General features: G+C 41.9%; 1 protein-coding gene across 1 annotated transcript in view; it reads left to right on the top strand.

Moving 5' to 3' along the window:
- galnt18a (UDP-N-acetyl-alpha-D-galactosamine:polypeptide N-acetylgalactosaminyltransferase 18a) overlaps positions 1 to 22,849 on the top strand; it is a 204,351-nt gene that overhangs the window by 109,625 nt on the left and 71,877 nt on the right. Inside the window, exons 2-4 of the mRNA XM_063876841.1 lie at positions 8,165 to 8,369; positions 9,253 to 9,419; positions 16,551 to 16,737. Of these exons, the coding sequence (XP_063732911.1) occupies positions 8,165 to 8,369; positions 9,253 to 9,419; positions 16,551 to 16,737 (559 nt within the window). The remainder of the gene's footprint in view (positions 1 to 8,164; positions 8,370 to 9,252; positions 9,420 to 16,550; positions 16,738 to 22,849) is intronic.

Below are 22,849 nucleotides of genomic sequence, written 5' to 3'. Positions count from 1 at the left end.
ATGTATCGATGGATCGATTGCTATTGTAACCACGGTGACGAGTGCCTGTGTTTTCCTACAGTCTGATGTTTTCATGCTGAGGCATCACAGTTGTTGTTATTGTTAAGTGTTGCTTTGTGATAGCGCTCTTTATTCCATGTATTAAGGTACAAAAAGCCTTTACATATCTAAGTTGTTCATGCCCCACCAGTTTTGTACATATAAAAACGCCACTGGGTGAGGAGAAGGGAGGTTCCTAGAGAGAGAGAGAGAGAGAGACGGGGGAATGCTATGGGAGAGCTAACGGTATATGTGTGTGCGAGTGATAATTAACATACTTCTTTGTTGTTTTGCCGTGGTTCCGGACGACAGTAACCTGTCTCAGAAGTGAATAAACTCACGGACAAAAAGAGACACGAGGCCTCCTTGTATTCTTACAGCGAGACGCTGCAATGATGATTGAATGATGCGATGATGACATGTGAGGTGCGCGTAACCAATCCAACCTACAAGGAGTGCAGAGCCCAGACCACTGCTCTGACACTTTTAAAGCAACTTCGAGATTTTAACAGTATCAGGGCCACAAAGGCCATGGTGGCCGTAGGACGTACAATTATTTTCGGGGCATCACAGCCAGACAGAGGGGCAATGGCCACCGTGAAATTCCCACCCTGGTGTGCACACTCACCACACCCCCCTAGTTCAACTCACTCTCCTTCTGACCCATCGTGTGTGTGTGTGTGTGTGTGTGTGTGTGTGTGTGTGTGTGTGCGTGTGCGTGTGTATATGTGTGTGTGTGTGTTTGTGTTCTGTAATCACAGCTGAGCAGACACTGATAGGCAGCCAAGTTTCTATCCCTAACAAGAGTATCATTACTGTCGCTATGGTCCTGAAGCTGCCAGACTGAACAGTGAGCAGCACATGTAGAGGTTGACCTTTGACCCATGAGGTCCTTTGTGTGTTCAGATTTATCTACCACAAGCTGCTCTATCAGATCAAGTTCAAGTCTTTCATTTGTCACATGTGCAACAAGTACAGCTGAGCAGACATCTAAGCAGGGTGCATTATGAATATCTAGCCTTATTTAAATGAACTGTGGGCCTTTGGGGTAAACAGCTGTCATGATTATTGAATTTTGCATTTTAAATGAATATATTTTATATTTTCACGTGTGATAAAAGTCATATTATGAAATTATAAAATATTTTCATGTTAAAATAAATGACGGAAAAAACTATTAAATTTTCCCTCCTTGTGTTTACCCTTTGACCCTGGGAACGCCTGTAAGCATGCGCAATTTTTCATGTCTCTCTCTGGCTGTGTTCTCTGTGTTGTAATGGAGATGGGAGCATGGGAGTTGTTCTGTACGGCAATGGAATAAAGACGTTAAAGATATATACACGTAGTGTTTATTGCGTCTAACCTTGGTAGCAGAGGATGGTTACAGCTAGTTACAAAGTTCCGCCGAAGTTTGACGAGTCCAGACCGTACGAAGGTTGGAAAAATGAACTCAACGTCTGGACACGTGTTACAGAACTCGACAAAAAGAAGCAGGCACTCGCTGTGGCCTTGGGGCTCCAAGGAAGATCCCGGGAAACAGCCATGGAAATACTCGCAGACGACTTGGACAGGGATAACGGTATGGATGCGTTGTTACAGAAACTGGACAGTGTGTTCCTGCAGGAGGAAAAGGACCGCGCATATGAAGCGTATTCCCATTTTGATGGGATTACAAAAGACAGTTCTCTGTCCATGTCGGACTATATCATTGACTTTGAGCAGCGATATAACCGTATGAACAAGTACAATATGACTCTACCCGACGCTGTGTCAGCATTTAAACTCTTGGGCACGGCTTGTCTGGACGTGAAAAACAGGCGACTTGCACTGACGGCGTGCACGGACTTAAAGTTCGCCCACATGAAATCGGTACTTCAGACGATTTTCGGAGGAAAAAAGCCAGGCTCGTCAAACGGAACGTTACAGACTGGACAACAGAGGCAGCCTTTAGCAGGCACCAATCCACTGGATAAATTCGGTAAGAGATCAAGATGCACCATCTGTCAGAGCACGTTTTATTGGGCGAAAGATTGTCCTCATAAGAAGTGTGAACATGTAAAATTAACTGAAGGAGACAATGTTGAGGAATGTAACATCACACTGTTTACAAAAGCCTCTACGTCTGACTCAGAGATCTTCCTGGCTGAATCCCTGGGGTCAGCTATTATTGACACTGCTTGCACTCGAACTGTATGTGGGGAGAAGTGGCTGGAAAGCTATGTGAAAGACCTCAGCCCAGACCAAGTGAACCAGGTGCTGCAAACTGAAATCCCCAGTTGCAGGTCATTTCGATTCGGAGATGGAAACTTAGTACATTCCACCAGAAAAGTGAAACTACCTGCTAAAATAGGACAGACAAAATGTCATGTTGAAGCTGAAGTGGTCAAAGTTGATATCCCACTGCTGCTGAGCAAAGCATCTTTGAAGAAAGCTGGCACCATTTTGGGTTGTAATGTTCAGAAAACCTGTGCCTCTTGAATACACTAGCTCCGGCCACTACTGTGTAGACATCAGAGACAAAGATACTGAAAAGAGTGAGATTGATGTTGAGTTCCTCACTGTCACTGATGACATGTCATTAGGCGCAACAAGTGAAGCTGAAGATGAAGTCCTTACAGTAACAGAAAACATGTCAACTGATGAGAAACACGAAGTTCTCCTGAAGCTTCACAAACAGTTTGGCAATGCTTCTGCAGATTGTCTACAAAGGCTCATTCATAGCGCAGGAACTAAGGACAAAGAATATATTGCTATTTTGCAACAAATACTACATGACTGTGACATATGCAAAAGGTACAGCAAGACGAAGCCAAAGCCTGCTGCAGGTTTGCCCTTGGCTTCAGAGTATAATGAAACGGTAGCCGTGGACCTGCACGAGTTGGAACCAGGCATATGGTACCTCCATATCATCGACCATTTCACGCGTTTCAGTACTGGAAACATTGTGAAAACAAAGAAACCCTCTGAAATCGTCAACTCCTTCATTCACACATGGATAAGTGGCTCATAGAGAATTAGGAGGGCACTTTGCAAGCAGCTCAGACCTACAGATGACAAATATGTGACAGGAGATAGAGTATATTACAAACGAGCAAACGGCACTGAGTGGAAGGGACCAGGGGTGGTTATTGGTCAGGATGCAGTAGTTGTATTTGTAAGGCATGGTGGTATTCTGATTGGGGTGCATCACTCTAGGATTTGTAAGTTAAACACACAGGAGCAGGACAAGCAGACTGCACAAGAAGATCCTAACAGAAAAGCAGAAAGTAAAGGAGGCATGACAAACACTGCAGCTCAGATAGTGACCAGAACACTGACGGTGAACAGAGGAATATCAGTGACATGGAGGTGAATACAGGAGAAGTGTTGCACCCACCCTTGACACAAACTAATGTGACACAAACAGACACAGAACACAGGGTCTGTGGTAACGCCGGCCCTTTTGCAGATGTAAAGTTAAGAAAAGGTCAGACTGTAACATTTGGGTAGAGATGATGGCATTCAATGTACAGCCAGAGTTTTAGGCAGAGCAGGAAAAGCCACAGGAAAGTACAAAAACTGTTATAACCTACAACATATTGAACCTGATGGCAGTGAGGGACCAAAGGAGTCAGTTGATGTGTCACATGTTCCTAGTCTTAACATTGAGTCAGACGACAGGGAGGCTGATGTACTCATAACAAAAGACATTTCATTTGCTGCAGCAAAACAAGAAGAGTTAAGGAATTGGCACAATAATGATGTGTTTGAGGAGGTTGAAACTGCATGCCAAAAATGTGTCAGAAAGATTCTCCAACCTGTGCCTCAGAATCTCTATTGTTATCAGTAATCTGTCAAAATCAGTGGCAAGTCCATTCTAAGGACATCAAATCTGCATTCTTGCAGGGCATGGAGCTGTCCATGGATATTTATATCTGGCCCCCTCCTGAGGCAGGCGATGAAAATGTTCTCTGGAAACTAAAGAAATGTGTATATGGTCTTGCTGATGCATCTCTATATTGGTATAACAACGTCAAAGCAATCATGCTTAGCACAGGTGGTAGAATGTCGCAGGTGGATCCAGCAGTCTTTTATTGGTTACACAAGGAGTTTAAGGTCACTGGAGTACTTGCATGCCATGTAGATGATTTTCTTTGGGCAGGCTCGCAAGACTTTTCAACAAATGTGATACCCCTACTAAAGTCAGCGTTCGATGTAGGGCGGGAGGGGCATGAGCATTTCTGCTATGTGGGTATGGATTTTGCTACTGTTGATGGTGTAGTTCAGGTACATTAGCATAGTTACATTGATAATCTACAACCTCTTCACATGCAACCAGCACGTGCTATACAGAGGGATGCCGCCCTTAATGACACTGAAAAAGAGCAGCTGAGGTCAAACATAGGACAGATCCTATGGGTTGCCAAGCAGACCAGACCAGATGTTATGTTTTACTCATGTAGTTTGGCATCTAATATCAAAAATGCTATAGTGCAGTCTATGCACAAGATAAATAAGGTCATCCGTAAGCTTAGGTCAGAAAAGGTGACCCTCAAGTTTCAGCATTTGGGAAACAATGACGCTCTGAACTTGGTTGTTTTCAGTGATGCTTCTTTTGGTTATCTCCCAGATGGGGGTTCACATGGGGGGACATTGATTGTTCTTATGGGAGGAAGAGGGAAGTTTCCTCCTCTCTGTTGGCAATCCAAGAGAATTAGACGTGTTGTACGAAGCACCCTTGCAGGAGAAACACTTGCTATGTCAGATGGTATAGACAATGCTATTTTTCTTGCAACCCTCTTTTCGGAGCTAACCACTGGTAATGTTGAACTGAATTCTCCTTCACTGGTCTGTGTGACTGACAATCGATCTCTGTTCGATGCCCTTAAGTCAACTAAACAGGTCACAGAGAAGAGACTCAGGTTGGAAATAAGCAGCATTAAGGAGCTCATACAAAGGAAGAAAATCGAGGAGATGCTCTGGTCAGACACAAAAGGCCACCCCACTGACTGTCTCACCAAAAAGGGAGCATCAGCTCTGGTGCTTTTGGAAGCTCTAAGTGAAGGACTGTGGGATCTGTGGTGAAAACTTTATTAGCACAGACAATTCAAAGCACTTTGTTTGCATTGTTTGTATGTTCGTTTGTCAAACTCACTCTGAATGTATCAGGATGTCACTTAAGAGGTATTCTTTTGTGTATAGTCATTGGAAGACTTTGTATGTTTATTTGAAATCTTTTGACAGCTATTACTTTTACATTGTTTTATTATTTGACATAAAAAGGATAGGGAGATTGTTCACTTATATTTTCATTCCTTGTGTTTACCCTTGGACCCTGGGAACATGTGAACGCATGCGCAGTTTTTTCATCTCTCTCTCTCTCTCTCTCTCTCTCTCTCTCTCTCTGTGTGTTGTAATGGAGATGGGAGCATGTGAGTTGTTCTGAACAGCAATGGAATAAAGACGTTAAAGATATATAAATGTAATGTTTATTGTGTCTAACAAAAACAGCAAACAGCTATTTGCTCTGTAAGATATAGTGGGGTACTGATGTCCTTAGCAGAGAGCAGTGTGTGGTAATCTGTGCAGCCGTGCACATGTTCTGTAGCTGCACAGAAAAAAATCTATATTAAAGTTATGGCATGGGAGATATGTTCTCATTAGATCTAATAGCTAGCGAAACTACAGCAAACACTTTAGGCATGTTCCTGATGCGCACACACACACACGCACACACACACACGCACACACACACACACACACACACACACACACACACACACACACACACACACACACACACACACATACACACACACACACCGTTGTTCCACTGCTGATTCCCTCCTCACTATGTCCTCCGGTCACACTGTAAATAGAAGCTTGATTCCACTAAATTAATAATTCAGCCTGTCAGACACACCTCAGGGCGGGACACAACACCCTCCCTGTGTGTCTGCTCTCCACTCGAACATGGAGAAACACACACAGGTGAAGCTCTTTGTCTCTTTGGTCCTTCTCTGTCTCCACATGTCGGTTACACTGAAGAGAAACCCTTTTAAACCTCCCTGCTGCTTAAAGCACGACACATAAACTAAAAGCACCATGATAATAAATACTTTTGTTTTACAAACATTTCTCTTTCTGTCAGAAACCCACTTAAAAAGTGTACCCAAATGAAGTGACTGAAAGCGCTTCATAACTAAAGGTATGTCACAATGCCTTTGTGAGGACTCTTTCAGAGTTTACTGTGCAGCTCTCTGGGAGGGGCTTTCTTCCCATGAGAGCATTAAGAGTTTTATTCTAAAAGTGTGTACTAAAAAAGCACTGATCCCCCAACCGATGAAAAAGCTGTTTATCTCAGGAAGGGCAGAAGGAACTTCAAAGTTTGGAGGGAGGCAGAGAATTGACAGACAGGTGCCGTAATAAAGGCTGGAAGATATAAGAAATCTGTTTTTACACACACACACACACACACACACACACACACACACACACACACACACACACACACACACACACACACACACACACACACACATTTCCCAAAAAAGTCCGAAAGCAGTTTGATACTCTTTAAAGCTAAATTTAAAATATGCAAAATAGCAGTGCAACAACGTTATAATCTTATTTCCTTTCACATAAAAGTAATAATCATTTTAAATCATACTGAGCTAGAACGAGTACTTCATCTGTGTTTATTTCCATGCTGTAATTTACATAAATGTTAAAAATTGAAATGAAGAAGTACGTTTTTATTGTTTTATTTCCTCATGCAGGCCTCGAGCAGGTTTTCCCCTCTCATAGCTTTGCAGCAGTCACGGGAAGCGACTCGCTGCTGAACATGCTGCACAGAGCCGTACTGATGAACTATAATACCCAGGGCATATTGGAGGATTTGTGTCCACCAGAAATAAATAGGCCTGGCTGCCAGGACGTGGTATTTGTAGTACGTGTGGTTCATCCATTTCCCCCGTGCTGCTCAAATGATCTTTTTATACCTCAGCAAACAGCTTTTGTTTGATAACCACAAAGCATACTTAACTCTCTGACACAGTATTTGTTTCTGCTCCGTGAACACAGCTGAGGGAAGGTGGTCTGTCATTAAGTTTCTCTACAGTCTAAAATCAGGTATAACTATATGGACTGTTTACCCTCCTCCCATCAGGGAGGCAGTAGAGGAGCCTCCGATTCCGCACCAGTAGGCTCAGGAACAGGTTTTTCGACAACACCATAACCCCTCTCCCCCCTAAGTATAAGTACCAGCCCACCACCACATTCCACACTCCCCTTTGAATGTCATGGGGCTCAAACCCACAGCCCCTCACAATCAATGTCCAGCAGTGGCTCAGTAGGGGCTTGGACTGGGAATCGTAGGGTCGCCGGTTCAAGTCCCCGAACAGACTTGAAATATGGAAAGTGGACTGCTACTTGGAGAGGTCCCAGTTCACCTCCTAGGCCCTGCTGTGGTGCCCTTGAGCAACACCTCCAATCCCCCCTCCCCATTGCTCCCCGGGCGCTGCACAATAGCTGCCCACTGCTCCTAGTACTAGGATGGGTTAAATGCAGAGGACCAATTTCACTGTGTGTGCTCTGCTGTGTGCATGTACGTGACTAATAAAGAGGGTTTCATCCTCCGATTCTATCTATCAGGGACATTTCACTACTTAGGACTTATTTACGATGTCTGTACTATTTATATCATCTTTATTTAACAATATTTGCCTCAACCCTGCACCTTAAATGATATGACCTATCTATAATATGTTGCATCGTTGGAGGAGCTTGGGACTTAAGATAGTCATTTCCATAACTACAATGTAGCTACTGTGCATTTGATAAAAAAACACTTGAACCTTGAAAATATAATTATTATTATTATTAAGGTATGTATTCTTTTATACATTATGTACATTACTACGGCATTCTTCTGCTCTGTGAATTCCTTGACACTCGAGCACTTTACTATTCTTTGCACTTTCTGGTTGGATGCAAACTGCATGTTGTTGTACTCTGTGCAATGACAATAAAGTTAAATCAGAAACTGAATCTGATCTCATCATCCGGCAGTAGTAGGGGTGTCTGTGAATAAGATTTTGGAGTGAGCATTAAAAAAACAACAACACCTGTGCCTGTGTGTCCACAGAGACCCCTCAGAAGGACGGTGAAGACGCTGTCTCCTCAGCAGACTCCTCCAGAGACTCTTCCTCGCTGTTCGGACACTGGGGTCATGACCTCGGCCCCGAGAGTCGAAGGGTTGCCCTCAGGAAGTTTCGTTACTATGGCTACAACGGCTACCTGAGTGACCGCATCTCCCTCACCAGGTCCATCCCGGATCTACGACCGGACGGGTCAGTCCCTCCCTCCATGTGTCCTCTGTGTATCAATACATCAACATGTGTGGCTTCAGTATGTGGCTGTATGCAGTGGAGGAAGTAACTAAGTACATTTACTCAAGTACGGTACTTAAGTAAAACTTTGAAGTACTTTACATATTTTACATGAGTATTCCATTTAATGTAACTTTAGACTTTCAGTCCACGACATTTCAGAGGGATATAATGGAATTGTCCTGTACTACATTGATTAAACGGTGAAAGAGCAATCTTTCCCACTCTGTTTTTACTCCTTTTGGTCCCTTTGTTTTGCGCCTGGCCAACGCGCTCACTCATCAGGCAGAGAGACATTGTTTGTTTTTATAGGTACATTTATTTCCAGGTTATCCATCGGATTTCTTTTCCTCACTGTTCTTCTCAAAACATAAATGAAAGTGTCTTAGCAGACGGGGATGAAGACAGTTACGTTAAATAAAATACAAACTTAAATTCAGTCCTTCTCTACAGCGCAGCATTCAAAAAACCATATTGCTTCACAACCAGAGTGAACTCAGAGTATCGTTAGCAGGACTCTTTTGTACTGGCTGAGGCAATCACAGTGACAGTAGCTGTTTCGTTAACCGCATGTGTGGAATCACAATTAATTAACTACCTAGTCCATTCCATAACCGATATTTTACACACAATTATGCGATTAAATAATAATAGCAGTACTTTTACTGACACCTGAATAATTTTACAGATTAGTATTGCTCCTTTCACTCAGACCGATAGAGATAAGTACAATAACTGAGTGCCTCTCTCCCCTCTGTGTGTATTCAAGCTTTATGTTTCTCTTTCTCTTCACATCATCAAAGACGCCTCTGATTCTCTTTGTTCTATTCCCCCCCCAACCCAGGTGCAGGAACATGTCTTATTCATCAGATCTACCTCAGCTCAGTGTCATCTTTATTTTTGTTAACGAGGCCTTGTCCGTGCTGCTGCGCTCCATCCACACAGCCATCCAGAGGACTCCGCCCCACCTGCTCAGAGAGATCATACTGGTGGACGACCACAGTGACAGCCGTAAGAATCACAACACTCTCCCATCATTCCATCTTCATGAAGCGTTTATGCTCTTGGTTTGATGCTCCTTGGTATTATCTAGTTGCCAGCGTAGTGAACCCAAAAAATGAGTACCCCAAGGCTTTATGTTAGAAATGTAGAGTACTGACTCCAGCACATAGAAACTGCAGGATGCTAACTTGTTATGTTGTGTTAATGAGCATTTATTAGCTCTATAGCCTGTACAATAGTTAAACAATGGCTTGGCTGATTTGAACAGTTTTGGTTGTGGTTGAGGAAGCTGAATCCATTTCTGCCAGTGGGCTGATTTTTGACTACCATAGTACCGAGTATAGTTGCATCCATTGGATATAGAGAGCACAAGATCAAAATGATTAACTTTACTGTGGACAATTATTTTCAAATAGATAGGCACAGTGTGTAAACATATTGGCATTTTTTGGTTTAAACTGCCATTTTTGGTACTGAAAGTGGACTCAGCACCCTCAATAACCCCCAAAACCACTTCAAAATTGTCCATATCAGCAAAGCCATTTTTGAAGTATTGTCCAGATAGTCTATAAAGCAAATGACTGCCAATCAATGCTGATTAACGAATATTATGCTAAGTACACAACATATGCAACGAGAACATTCCAAGAAATCTTGACAGTGTGACTGAAAGTTGGGTGTGCGTGTTGTTCAATATGTTAGAGCCATTATCTTCACTTTAGCTGACTGTTTCAACTATTCATCTATTACATGTTTGGATTCTTGAACCACATCCTGCATGGTTTCTGAACATCTTTAGATTACCACTGGATTTAGTTAACGACCCACAGGTGTGTTCAGAGATCAAGGCATGATGTCCCCCCCCCCACTCTGAGTCTGAACGAGCTCTCCCATACACACCTATTATAAAATGTGAAACAGTGGGACATTTTCACCAAAACGTAAGCTGCGAAAGAGAACCGTACTAGCTATCAGAAAATATCCAATAAGTCTAATAAAGTCCATAGTCTCGAGAACCATTTAAACTTGTAAGTTTTGTTCTACGTTAAAGTATGCACAATATGTATGGGGTCGACGTGGGAATTTTAAAGTTGGAATGAAGTCTCTAGCTTAAAGTATGTGGAAGGAGTAGCATTTGGCGCACAGTGTAGGTAAAAGAGGATTTGAAGGTGCCGGCATATTGAGTTACATGTTAAAAAAAAGAGTTTAAAAAGCTAAATATTTGAAAAAGTATAACATATTTTGAAAAAGTTGAAAGTGTCCCACTGTGTGCTGAAAAGGCTGAATATTTTGATATTTGAATGGTTTCTGTCACTGAAAGTATGCTGTAACAGCATTCGCACTAATAAGTATGTTGAGCTCACACTCATTTATACCTCCATTTATCCACAGGGAGCAGTTAGTTAGAGGTGGGATTAAAAGGCGGATACTGTTTCTGTCTTTAATAAGTATTGTTCTGCTGGCAATAAGTCTGCTTCAAAAAAAACATAGCCTAGCGTCAGCACAGACGGGTTCTTTGCACTCTTGTTGTGTTTGTCCCCATTTATAGAGTGGTGCTGTAATGAATCCTAACATGCATTTCATTACTTCCGTTTCCCTTGCCTTGAAGTCAACGGTTTTATGAACATGTCTGTGGTGAGAGGAATGAAATAAGATCTGTGGTTAACACATGCTTATGAGATTTGCACGTTTTTTTCCTACGACATAAAATATGCTAGCAAATTACTACACTTGTGAATGTATGAAGCCTTGGTTGATAAGTGTTTAACGAAAACGAATGAACACCATCATCACACCAACACAAATGTTAGGGAATATTTCGCTTTGATAGTTAACCTTTGACACAGTTTATATTTTTTCTCCTTCCTCTGTTTGTGTTCCCATGGCATAGTTCTTTGCCTTCAAGTTGCTGTAATCTCCCTTAAGGAGGGGCAGCTTGGTCGTATGGTTGATGCCAGTCTATGACCGAGCACAAGCTGACCTGAGATAATTTATTGTTCAGGGACGTCTAGAAGCCCTTCTTATCTGGAACGTAGGTTCCCTGACCTACATTCTTTCCCATGTATGACAGCTTCAGTTAGATTTAGGGTCCATATTTGTTTCGCTAATGATGAAGGTTGATTGTCCATTCTGAACTGGTTAAAACTGCAGTACAGTTCTTCAGAATTGGTCAGGCCACCGCTGTGTCAACTCGCAGCTGCAGAAAATGTCTTGTCAATTCTCCGGCCGTTAACTTCAGAATAAACCTTCAGTGTTTGCCATCAAAGTTCCAGCTCTCCCCGCATCTCTCTGAGTTTCCTCTCCATTGCTCCAGAAGTTTCCATCGCAACAAGTCTGCCTTTAGCTTAGCGGTGGTGCTGCTCAGCCGTCCTGTATGCTAACATTAGCTATTTACTTATAACAATTGCAATTACTCTTCAAACATCACAAATTGGTGTTAATATGTGGAGATTATCCTGCTGAACCAAACCTGTTAGTATCATAAACTGTGTTCACCACAAAGCTTATTTCCTGCAATATATAGAAATCAAATGGGGAAAACCCTTTGCTTTTTGTCGAGGGACCTCTTAAAATGTTAACTTCCAGGTCAGCTAGGGGAGTCATTTCAGTAAGTACTCCCTCCTTTAGTGTCTATATTTGATGTCCTGCTCGTTTTATACTGTGGTGCACAGATCGGCACTGGCATTAGCTGCTTCAGGGTGTATGAAACAGATCAGAGTGACTGGTAATGCCTGGCTGTCAGTTGTCTGTTAGAAGATTGGCGTAAATAATTACATCACGTACTATGGAACATATTTCACTGCTGCCAAATCTATAATGACCATAATGAGAAGTGCGTTTTTACAGTCGCCTGCAGACTTTATGGGTCCCACGCTGCACCTCTGTTCTGCAGACACAGTTTAGGTGTGTAGGTGAAGGATTAGTAATGGAGCAGCAGGGGATAAAAAGATTCAACATGTACAACTGTTACAGTTATTCATTATGTAATGTGGGAACACATTACATAATGAATAACATAGAGCATTAGCATAATGAAAGTAATGAAAAACCAACGTTTTGGCCACACATATATCCATTTTATTTTTGAACATATCTTTATTACACAATTTTTTATAAAATCATAGCAGATTCATACCTTTTCAAACAACTTCAGTCCTTTTCAAAAATACCAAATATTAAATTATTTTCAGGATTTTAAACCTTCCACTGCCAGCTTGAACACATGATGTCACGTTTTTTAAGAAAAAACGTACGCACAAAGGGAGTTGCTTTCCACATAATAAGTGTTGGGGGGGTGACTTTTTTATCAGTCTTAGATAGGTCAAAGATTAGCAACAACATTGATCTTGGTGCATTATTAATTAATTTTTTCACAGAGTAAGATTTAAAATGCATGTATTGGCCATTCAAGGAATAAAATGTCCCATTCAGTCCATTATAACCACATCTTTTAATCTCACAGTGGTGGACGTTTTTTTAACCGAATGGTGTATTGTCAATTCTTTTCACAGTGAATTCTAGACCATTGCAAAAAATTGGAATTCCAAAATATATCGAGAAAATAGCTTTCTAACAAAAAATCATGCAGAAACACAACCAAAGTTTTGGCCAAATGAAACGTGAAAAATTACCCATTTGGCCAGAGTGACGGGAGGGTTCATTTTTTCCGCGGCTGTATATATGCATACACAAATAAAGTATACATATACACATACTCAGGGGACAAAACAAATACAATTAAAAACCTCGTCAAATATATCATGTTTGCCTCTAAACCAGTACATATGTTAAATATTCCATGGGTAAGAGGCCAAAAATTACTTTATGCCACTCTCATATATTTTGCTACTTTTAGATGTAAACCGCATTATTAAGTGTTTCCCAGACACTGCTAGTAAATAAGTAAATAAAACATCCTTACTACAATCAACATTCTGACAGGTCTGCTAGTTACGCATTTTGGTGCAAAACCATCGCCTCATCAGTCAAACGTGCATCGTGAACTTCCCAAGAGTTCACTCTAACTTTCAATTGCTCTAAAGCTCCGGCTGCAAACGGTCAATCCAGCCCGAGATGCTTAGGGCATGTGGAGTCCAGAATGTTCGGAATGAGGGAGAAACAGTGCAGTTGTTTTTTTAATTACAGTTCATGTTTTTTATTACACAGCATTTTACATTCTTTTAAATTATGTATGACATTAAGTTTAGCCTCAGGGTGGCTATCATATAAAAGCTTAGATGCAAAGACACAATTTTAATTGGATTTAATAGAGTGCTTTTATTGCATGCAGTGTTAATACAACTTTTGATGGAACTTGCCCTGGTTTCTGCAAATTTCCCCAAGAAAGCATATATTTTAACTGTGTCCCAGAGCTTTAGTCTCTTCAGAAGAAGTACTGCGAAGTTAAGAGACGAGCTAAGTCCGACAAAATGAAGTTATTTTTATATGTTATTGGGCCCAAAATTACCAATGATGTAAAAATGTACATATAAAAAAAAAAAAATAGGAGATCTGCACCAGTAAGAGCTTTAAGCCCATAGTGAGGAAATAGGACCCTTCATCATGGCAGTAGTGAGGGTTGAAGGGAGCCAAATATGAATTATGGTCATCACACCTGACACGTATTTAGGGGGTTTACATTTTCTCGGTTTTTGCCGAGTTATGATTTCATTTGAACTTATTTGAGAGGCTGGTCCTGTTTTCTGACAACCATTTCAAGTAGAAGATCAGTTACATCTGATTAAAAACCTTCTTCACAGTTTGGATCAGAAAATTAATTGGGTAACCGGAGGATATCTTGAACTAATGACTTGCTCTTCTCTGTGTAGAAATTATCTCACACAATAGGGTGAACTTCAAATACTCCCAACTCCAGTTTTAGATGAGCCCATCTTTCTTCCGGGTCAGCAGCAATCTGTGGGTCATTAAAGGAAAACAGACAGAGAATGTATGCTGATGGGAATAATGAGTGGAGCAGTAAAGGCAGCAGACGTAGCCTGAAGGCAGGATTACAGCAGAGGAATCACAGCGAGGAAATGAAGATGTTCGCTGTTCCACTGCAGGCGTTCTGTACGAGTGTGTCTCCCTGTCTACCTGAATGTGTGCAATGCATAAATGATATATGATCAATCATGGAGAAAGACAGAAGCAACACCAGAAACCAACAGACACTGCCAAATCTCCACATATTCAAAGGATGTGAATGTGTGTACCGAATCATTGCATTCATGTTAAGGCAGTATACCAGCTTTTATTCTAAATTATAAAAAATGCAGACCTCCTGCATGAACTGTTTCCATAGTGACATAATAAATGAGTGTTTAGTTCACAGCATTTCAAATCCAAGTCCTTTTTTGTTATTGTTGGGTTGGTCAGTCACTATATCAGTATGTCTTTGGTCGAGACTTAAAGAGGCCCTATTCTGCTTTATTTTCCATCTCCTGTAGTGTGTTGTACAGGTTTTTGTGCATGTAAATGGTCTGCAAAGGCTAAAATCTCAATGTACCCCTGTCTGAAACACCTCCATTGGACTCCTTTGTTTACTGCTGTAACATAGTGACATCACCGTATAGCTCCGGATAAACATTCCACTCAACAATTGTTCTTAAATCTTTATCTCTACATGTATGGCAGCCATTCCAGTGTCTGTTGAATTCCAACACAGAGAAATGTATTCAGTAGTTCATAGAATACAATAAAATAAAATATATACGTAACTCAAAGACATACCTATAAATAATAAAACCAGAGGAACTGATAATGCTGCAGTGGTCTCTTCATTTTTTCCGGAGCTGTATATGAATATATCAATCCCGGTCTCAGTGTTTTCCCTCTACATTATTGCCCCGTTTTGGGTGAAATACTCAGTGTTATTTGGCAGGAATGATGAATTACATAGAATTTCTTTCTTTTTTTTTACCAACAAGGAGCCCAATTACGATGGTCAGTTTAGTCTGCCGCTGGAGTGGTAGGCAGCAGCTAACACTGAAACTGGGATTTCCTTGACTTCTCAGTGTCTTATATTTTAGTGCATCATCCACAGTCACTGCTTTGACTTTAACATAATAACTGTTTGATGATTGACGATAACCTCATGAGCATCATAATGTGGCTGTGAGGAAGTTTCCCTCAGACGTACATGTACTGACTGACCGGGTCCCAATGATTACGATCTTGTCCCCTCTGTGGAGCCTGTAGACACAGATTTTCTTTTACAATATTTTTTTGTCCACGTAAAAGTAAAGAAAATCGTAACTTTGGATCTGTTTTGATGTTTGACATGTAGTACACGACAAAACAGCTTTTAGGGATGATGAAACTACTGTTTTCCGCATGGCGCCGATGCTATCGTAGTGCTGCTCTGACCTATGAAACACTCATGCTACTATTTGCTAGAACAACACATTGTACGTGATAGGCTAAGGGAAGGGACATCTCTAAGCGATTGACCGATCACAACAGAGCCGGCCAGCTAACCAATCAGAGCACACTGGGCTCTGGTTTCAGACAGAGGGTGAAAAGAAGTGCTGCAGCACAGGCAGTATGAGAAAAATAAAGAGCTTTCTGAACATTAAAGCAGCCTGACTGCTGCTGCTCAGTGCTTCCACACGCTTCACCTCTCACTCTGCTGTAATTTGGTTTTTAAGGTTCCACCACCATCAATCTTAGATGAGGTCAGGGCTTTGTTGGCAAATTTTTCCACACAAACAATTTTGACTCTCTACATTGGGGGAAACTGAACCTGCAGCTTCCTCCTGCACGAATATCTCTATCAGAAATGTTGTTTTTGGTAGAAATTCACCTAAAGGTTTTACAAATACGCACAGAAACATTTGTGGTAAACAAACACACACACACGCACGCACGCACGCACGCACGCACGCACGCACGCACGCACGCACGCACGCACGCACGCACGCACGCACGCACGCACACACACACACACACACACACACACACACACACACACACACACACACACACACACACACACACACACACACACACACACACACACACATGTTTCTTGTCCTTGGTCCAGTGGAGCTCAGGGACTTTCTGTGGATCGGGTGGATAGGATCGATGGTGAAACAGCATCAGTTTATAATCCAACTGATGTGTGTGCTGCTCTCTCTCCAGCGGAGCTGAAAGATCACCTGCAGAGCTTTGTGGAGGAGACGAACGCTCAGCACGGCCTCGGTTTCATTAAGGTGGTCCGACATGACAAGCAGGAAGGGCTGATCAGATCCAGAGTCAGCGGCTGGAGGGCGGCCTCTGCTCCTGTAGTCGCTCTGTTCGATGCTCATGTGGAGTTCAACACTGGATGGTGAGTAGATCAATTCAGTTTGTGCTGTATACTGTAGCCTCAGAAGGGTCTGCAATGAAACGTAAAGTTTAAGTTACTACTCAATAAAGCAGATCCTGTTTCCATAGGAAACATTTCAATAACCAGACATCTTAAAGGTCCCCAATTATGCTATATTTGAACAATATATTGTAGGGCCATATCTCCTCAAAATATGTCTGAAGTGTTTTGCTCAAAATACCAAACAGATCCCCCATTGTAGCATGACTCATCCCCCTCTATCTCAGCCTTGTTCCTGAAGTGCTGATTCTGTGACTGTAGCTTTAAATGAACTAGCTGCTGCTGGCCACGCCCCTTTGGAGCTGCTGCTGGCCACGCCCCTTTGGAGCGGCTGCTGGCCACGCCCCTTTAGAGCTGCTGCTGGCCACGTCATGATCTCTCCTCTGAAGAGAGTTTTGTACCGGGAGAAACTCAGCTAAACGCTGCCGTGATTATAATATATATATATATATATATATAATTCAGCTCGCTGACTGTATATGGGGGACGATAGTTTGGGATTTTACACTGGGATTTTGAACACATCCTACTAAAGTCAGATATATTCCTCTCTGCCATAGCGCTCCATTGTTTCCACACTGATGATGATGATGATGATGATGATGATACAATCCTTCTTCATTGCAGTTAACACACACAAACACACACTGTCATTTACTGTATCATAATAACTCAATCACACACACACACACACACACACACACACACACACACAGATCCTGCTGCTGTTAATACTCACAAGCCATTGAAAATATTTCACAATTCATCATTCTGTTAGGTAATATTTGATTAAAAAACCAATATATTTTTCAAGACAGACTTCACTATCAGAATATGCATGTTGCACATGAGTGTGAGGCACCATTTCACTCTAACTGTATGTCCCTCCTTTTGGATATTCTTTAGCTCTGAGCTGTAACCCACTTCCTGTACATGTGTAATTCTATTAAACTTACAGCTCAAGAGAGCCACAAAAGCAGCTGACATACTTTTAGTGTTTTGACTCCCAGAGTAAGGTTATTTTCTGAGAGGCTGGCATCCAGTAATTTGATTTCAGAATCCCTAGTGTATGAAACAGAAGTAGTGGCAGTGTGCTAGCAGAGGTTGCTGTGGTGCAGAAAGGCCCAATCAAACCCTCCGTCCTGTGATAAATATTTACCAAGGTTAAAAAGAAATTGAGAGACGGGTTATTTTCATGTAGACTTCTATTTAAGAATCCATCCCAACATTTACATCTTTCTGACACAAATTGAGTGCTGTCTCCTTTTGAACTCAAATTCAATCTCTTTCAGCCCACTTTGAAACCCTCTGACAGAGCAGCACTGCTGTTCATCATTCTGACAACCTATCGGAATCCAAATATCACACACACACACACACACACACACACACACACACACACACACACACACACACACACACACACACACACACACACACACACACACACACACACACACACACTATTATAATGCCTGGGTTGGATCCAAAATAACATTTGTTGCTTATCTGTTACAATTCCACGTTACACAATAGTCACTTCTAAACACAGTTCACAACCCCTCCTCCTCCAATCACTCCAACACACGCACGCACACACACATACACGCACACACACACACACACACACACACACACACACAAACACACACACACACACACACACACACACACACACACACACACACACACACACACACACACACAGATCCCACACACTCCTCCCACATATTGCTGCAGAGGTGATTGGTGTATGACTAATGAAACCATTCTTGGCAGAGATACAAAGCAGCTCAGCGAGAGATAAACTCTATTGTGTGCTAAATGTGTAATGGTGCTTCATTGCTATGATAAATGGATGTTACGTTTGTGCCACTATTAAAAACACTCTTTGTACCACATCTGATTTTATATGTAGTTATTTAGAATGCTCCTCAAATAATGCTTACATTTAGGGTTAGGGTTAGGGTTGTATTTTCATGTTATCTGAAGCCCACAGCACACAGACATTAGAAGTAATTGAGGTCTGGTTCCCTCTGAGACCCAAAATAGAACCTTTCCGTTGTTGTATATTTAGTTTTTTTGCCTTGTAAATGATCATTTTTACAGTATAATCAAGTTGTACACATCCCAGAAATCAGCAGAACCTCAGGTAATGTTATATGACACTATAACAGGGGATATTTGCCCATAAAACAAAGTATCTAAAAACGCACCTTGAATTTTTTACTTCTTTCATTAAAATAGAACTGCTAACCAAAAACATTCAACACACAAAGTTGCCCACATTTGTTGGGATTGTGCCAGAAGTAATTAGAAGCTTCTAACTTCTTCTGTACATGAGTTAAGACCATTCTCATGAACAGTGTCAATGGGCCTTTTTAAAATGTACGTCTTAACATGATGTATATCATGGCAGTTCCGGTCCACAGTCACACACAGGGACACCTGGCATGCTTTGAACCACAATGGGTATTCATGGGAGTATTGTGTCTCACAGCACACATTTCCCTGTGGAGAATGTAGCTGTTGGTGTTAGGCTCAGAACGAGCAACTAGGTTGAACCCACACTTCAAACACAGAAGACGAAGGGTAGAGTGGAGTGAAAATGGTTTATTGCTAGAAACAGGATTGGGTCTGGGAGTAGTGGCCGTGTTAGGGGAAGGAAGGAGCAGGCAGGGAATCAAACTAGGAGAGCGATGGCAGAGGATCAAGGCAAAAGGGGTGAGTGGCTGGACGTGGCTGGGAGAGCACAAGGTTAGTTTGGCGGAAAAAACACACAAGAAGCTATCTTGTAGCATGTGGGCCTGGACGTTTTTACCACTGCAGGTTTAACGATGAATTGGCGAAGACTGGAGATGAGAACAGAGATTTTATACAGGTGTAGGTGAGTAGTGGCAATCAGTAGGATGAACTGCAGCTGAGGAGGTGTAGCGGCGGGAATCGAAAAGCCACAGCCCAGCCAGGGAGACAGACAAACAGACACAAACAGGGAGGCAGTACTGTTTATGCCGGCTGCACACTACATGCGGTAATACGTATCCGATTTGACCGGAAGTCATTCAATGTCAATGGAGATCCGCACTCCGTATGCGATCAGCTCCGGTCGAGAGCGGTGCGGAAGAAACACCGCATCCGAGGCCCTCCGCATACGTTAAAAATATTGAACTCCTCCGGTCAACCGCAAAGCTCGACCGTACGGCTGGTAGGACCGGAAGTTGTTGTTGCTATGGTGCCAATAAACAAACGTAAATTACTTTGCTGTTATAATAATAAAAACAACATTACAAGTGTAATTGTGAATATTTAGCAATTGCAAATATCCATGCTCCCTCATACCAAAATAATTCACGTTTCATTCATTCACTCGGGACAGCTAAAACGATAGCTATGCTGCGCTAGCAGCGCTAGCTATGCTATCGTGACATCGGCGTCATAATAAACCAACCAAAAGATTTGAACGGACCTGTCTTGCCTGCCGTGCGTGCTACATCCTCCCACGCCATAGCTTTGATGTTTATATTTCTGTATCCCTCTGCGGACAGGTCGTACAGCACCCGGTGCCCTGAAACCGCCAGGATGATTTTCTCAGACCCGTCCGCCATGTTTTTTTAAATTTTTTTACCGGAGCCTCGACTTGTACGGATTATTTTTTTAGGTAGTACGGTGTCCACTAGATGGCGTATTCCGGCCACCGGAGTCATTTTCCGCATGTAGTGTGCAGCCGGCATAAGTGGATACACCCAACCCTCTGAATCAGACACTCCGATTGGATGCATTCACAGCCAATTAAAGTGTCCGATTCAGAAACGTGACTCCTACACTCTATACTCACCAACAAAGATGGTGGATGAGAATATCGCGATAAAACATACAGAAAACAATAAGCAATGCGTAAAGCAAAAAAGGTGACACTATCCCCATCTTTTCAAACTTTATGCATCCGTTTTACCAACGCAAGTAAACTCACAAGGCAAAACTTGATATTGTTGTTGAGCGCCGTTTCTTTAGTTTAAGAGGAACAAACCGGCATGTCTCTAGCTCAAATTGCTGACAAGTTATGACTCTCTGAAGACGGCGGGATATTTGGGCGTATACGCTCCCTTGGGTCACAGAGGGTTAAACGCTCGGACAGCTGATACACATTTAGTCTTCACAGGTATATTTTCTAATTTGGTTATAAATGGTTTTGTTTTGACTACTCACATCTCATAGACATTTCAGTATGCAACAGGTAGAATTTAGCAAGCTGTTGAAAGTTGCCCAAGCAGCCCAATGACCGAGACAAGGTTCAAATTACGACCTTTTGTCTGGGCTGCCCTCGGTTAGTGACTGTGATGGCCACAGCCACACAGGGTAAAACAATTACATTGCACCCTCACCTTCAGTAGATTCCCTTCAGTTCAGCTGTAGTAAAACATGCCAATTAACAACACACATTTGATTTGAATGGTAAACTCTTTTTTTCGATTGTAATCAGACATTACTTAGTTTATTTTCAAACATTTTAGCACAGTTAACGTAAGTATTTGTTTGTATAATTACTTTCTTTGTCTTGGAGTTACTGTGTTCGTTGGAAGAGGTTACTTCCTGGTTCAGCAAAAGGCGTGGCTGAGGATTTATAAATACTGCAAGCAGCCGAATGGGACGGATTGAGCCAAACCACCAGCATTCGGGTTTTGTCGGTGTCCTTTGTGTATGCTGCTAATCTTAATTACCCCTTGGTTTCTACTTGGTTTGGCCGAGCCACTATATAGGTTCCTTGGTCTGTCGTTATAGCAGGTCAGTTTGTTGAGTTAACACCTGTTAAGGAGATGTTCAGTTTATTTGAGGTATTTTCTGCTGATCTCTTTTATAGGCCTAGTTATTAGAGAATTCTGGTTTATAATGTTTTCTTTGGATGTTTGGGTAAATAAAACCCCAGTTTCTTTATTCAACTCCTGTGTCCTGTTGCCTTACTGCTTGGTCCCTGACAGTGACGAAGCACCGTGCTGGATGAGCTACAATCCTGCTGGCATACCCTAACCCTTCATCCCTTCCTTTTTACTTGCAACCAAGCATTAGTAAAAAGTGGTTAAGTAGGACATATTTTTTGTAGGCCGACCCAGAAGTTAGCAATGAGCAAAGAGATTGGATTTCAGTATGTTGCAGAAAATAAGCTTTGGGATCTGCCAACCATCATCACATCCACTCCCTGTAGCTCTGCATATGTCCACAGACTCCCAGATTAGATGCATATGTACTGCGTGCTTAGTTTGTAGTCCAGGCTGTGGTTACCTCCTGCTTGGAGTCCACATTTCCAGTCTGACTCTCAGATGGCCCTCTCAGCTCCTCACTACTTCAGCGGTGATTTCCAACACATCAATCACTTCCTGTGTGTCCTCTCTAATCAAATATCAAAAGCCTGGTAAGGGCTTAGAATGCTACGATTTCTCCAGGACTGTCTCTGCGATCCAGAGCCTCACTCTCACTGATTCTGCCCTGGCCAGTATAGTGTCAAGTTCAGAACAAACATGCCAAATCATAGCTGATAAAAATGACAAACGTAACACAAAAACCGCCACAAGCTCAGATAATAGTGAGAGACAGTGAGAGTGCCACACTGTCAATGGTCCGAATGCAGGAAGTGATATAAAACTAAATGTATTCAAGTTATTTTTATTTGTATTCCAATTCTAAAAGTACCCATTGGTTGTAAGGGTTTACCAATGTTTTTTGGTTTTGCTCTTCTTTTGCAGAAAGGAATATTTTACAATGAAAAAAGTTATTTTACCAAATAAGAAAAAACATCATGCATATACTGTACATTCCTGTCCAACAGATAGATCAAGGACAGGAAAACCTCATGAATATCATATCATCAAATAAATGTTTAATGTAAATACTCACATTCAATGCTGTGTTTTTCCATTACGTTGACTTAGTGTGAAATAATTAAGTAAGTGTTAGAGCAGCAACAACTAGCTACCCAGCATTGTGAATCGCAAACCTAACTTCACGACCTGTAAGAATATACACATGCAGACAATATTATTCGTCTATGTACACTGTACATTGTACAGCATAAACACGT

This window comes from Eleginops maclovinus, chromosome 2, assembly GCF_036324505.1.
Source record: "Eleginops maclovinus isolate JMC-PN-2008 ecotype Puerto Natales chromosome 2, JC_Emac_rtc_rv5, whole genome shotgun sequence".
Classification (NCBI taxonomy): Eukaryota; Metazoa; Chordata; class Actinopteri; order Perciformes; family Eleginopidae; genus Eleginops; species Eleginops maclovinus.
The sequence above is the reverse complement of the archived record's forward strand: the minus strand, read 5'-3'. Positions and strand labels throughout refer to the sequence as shown.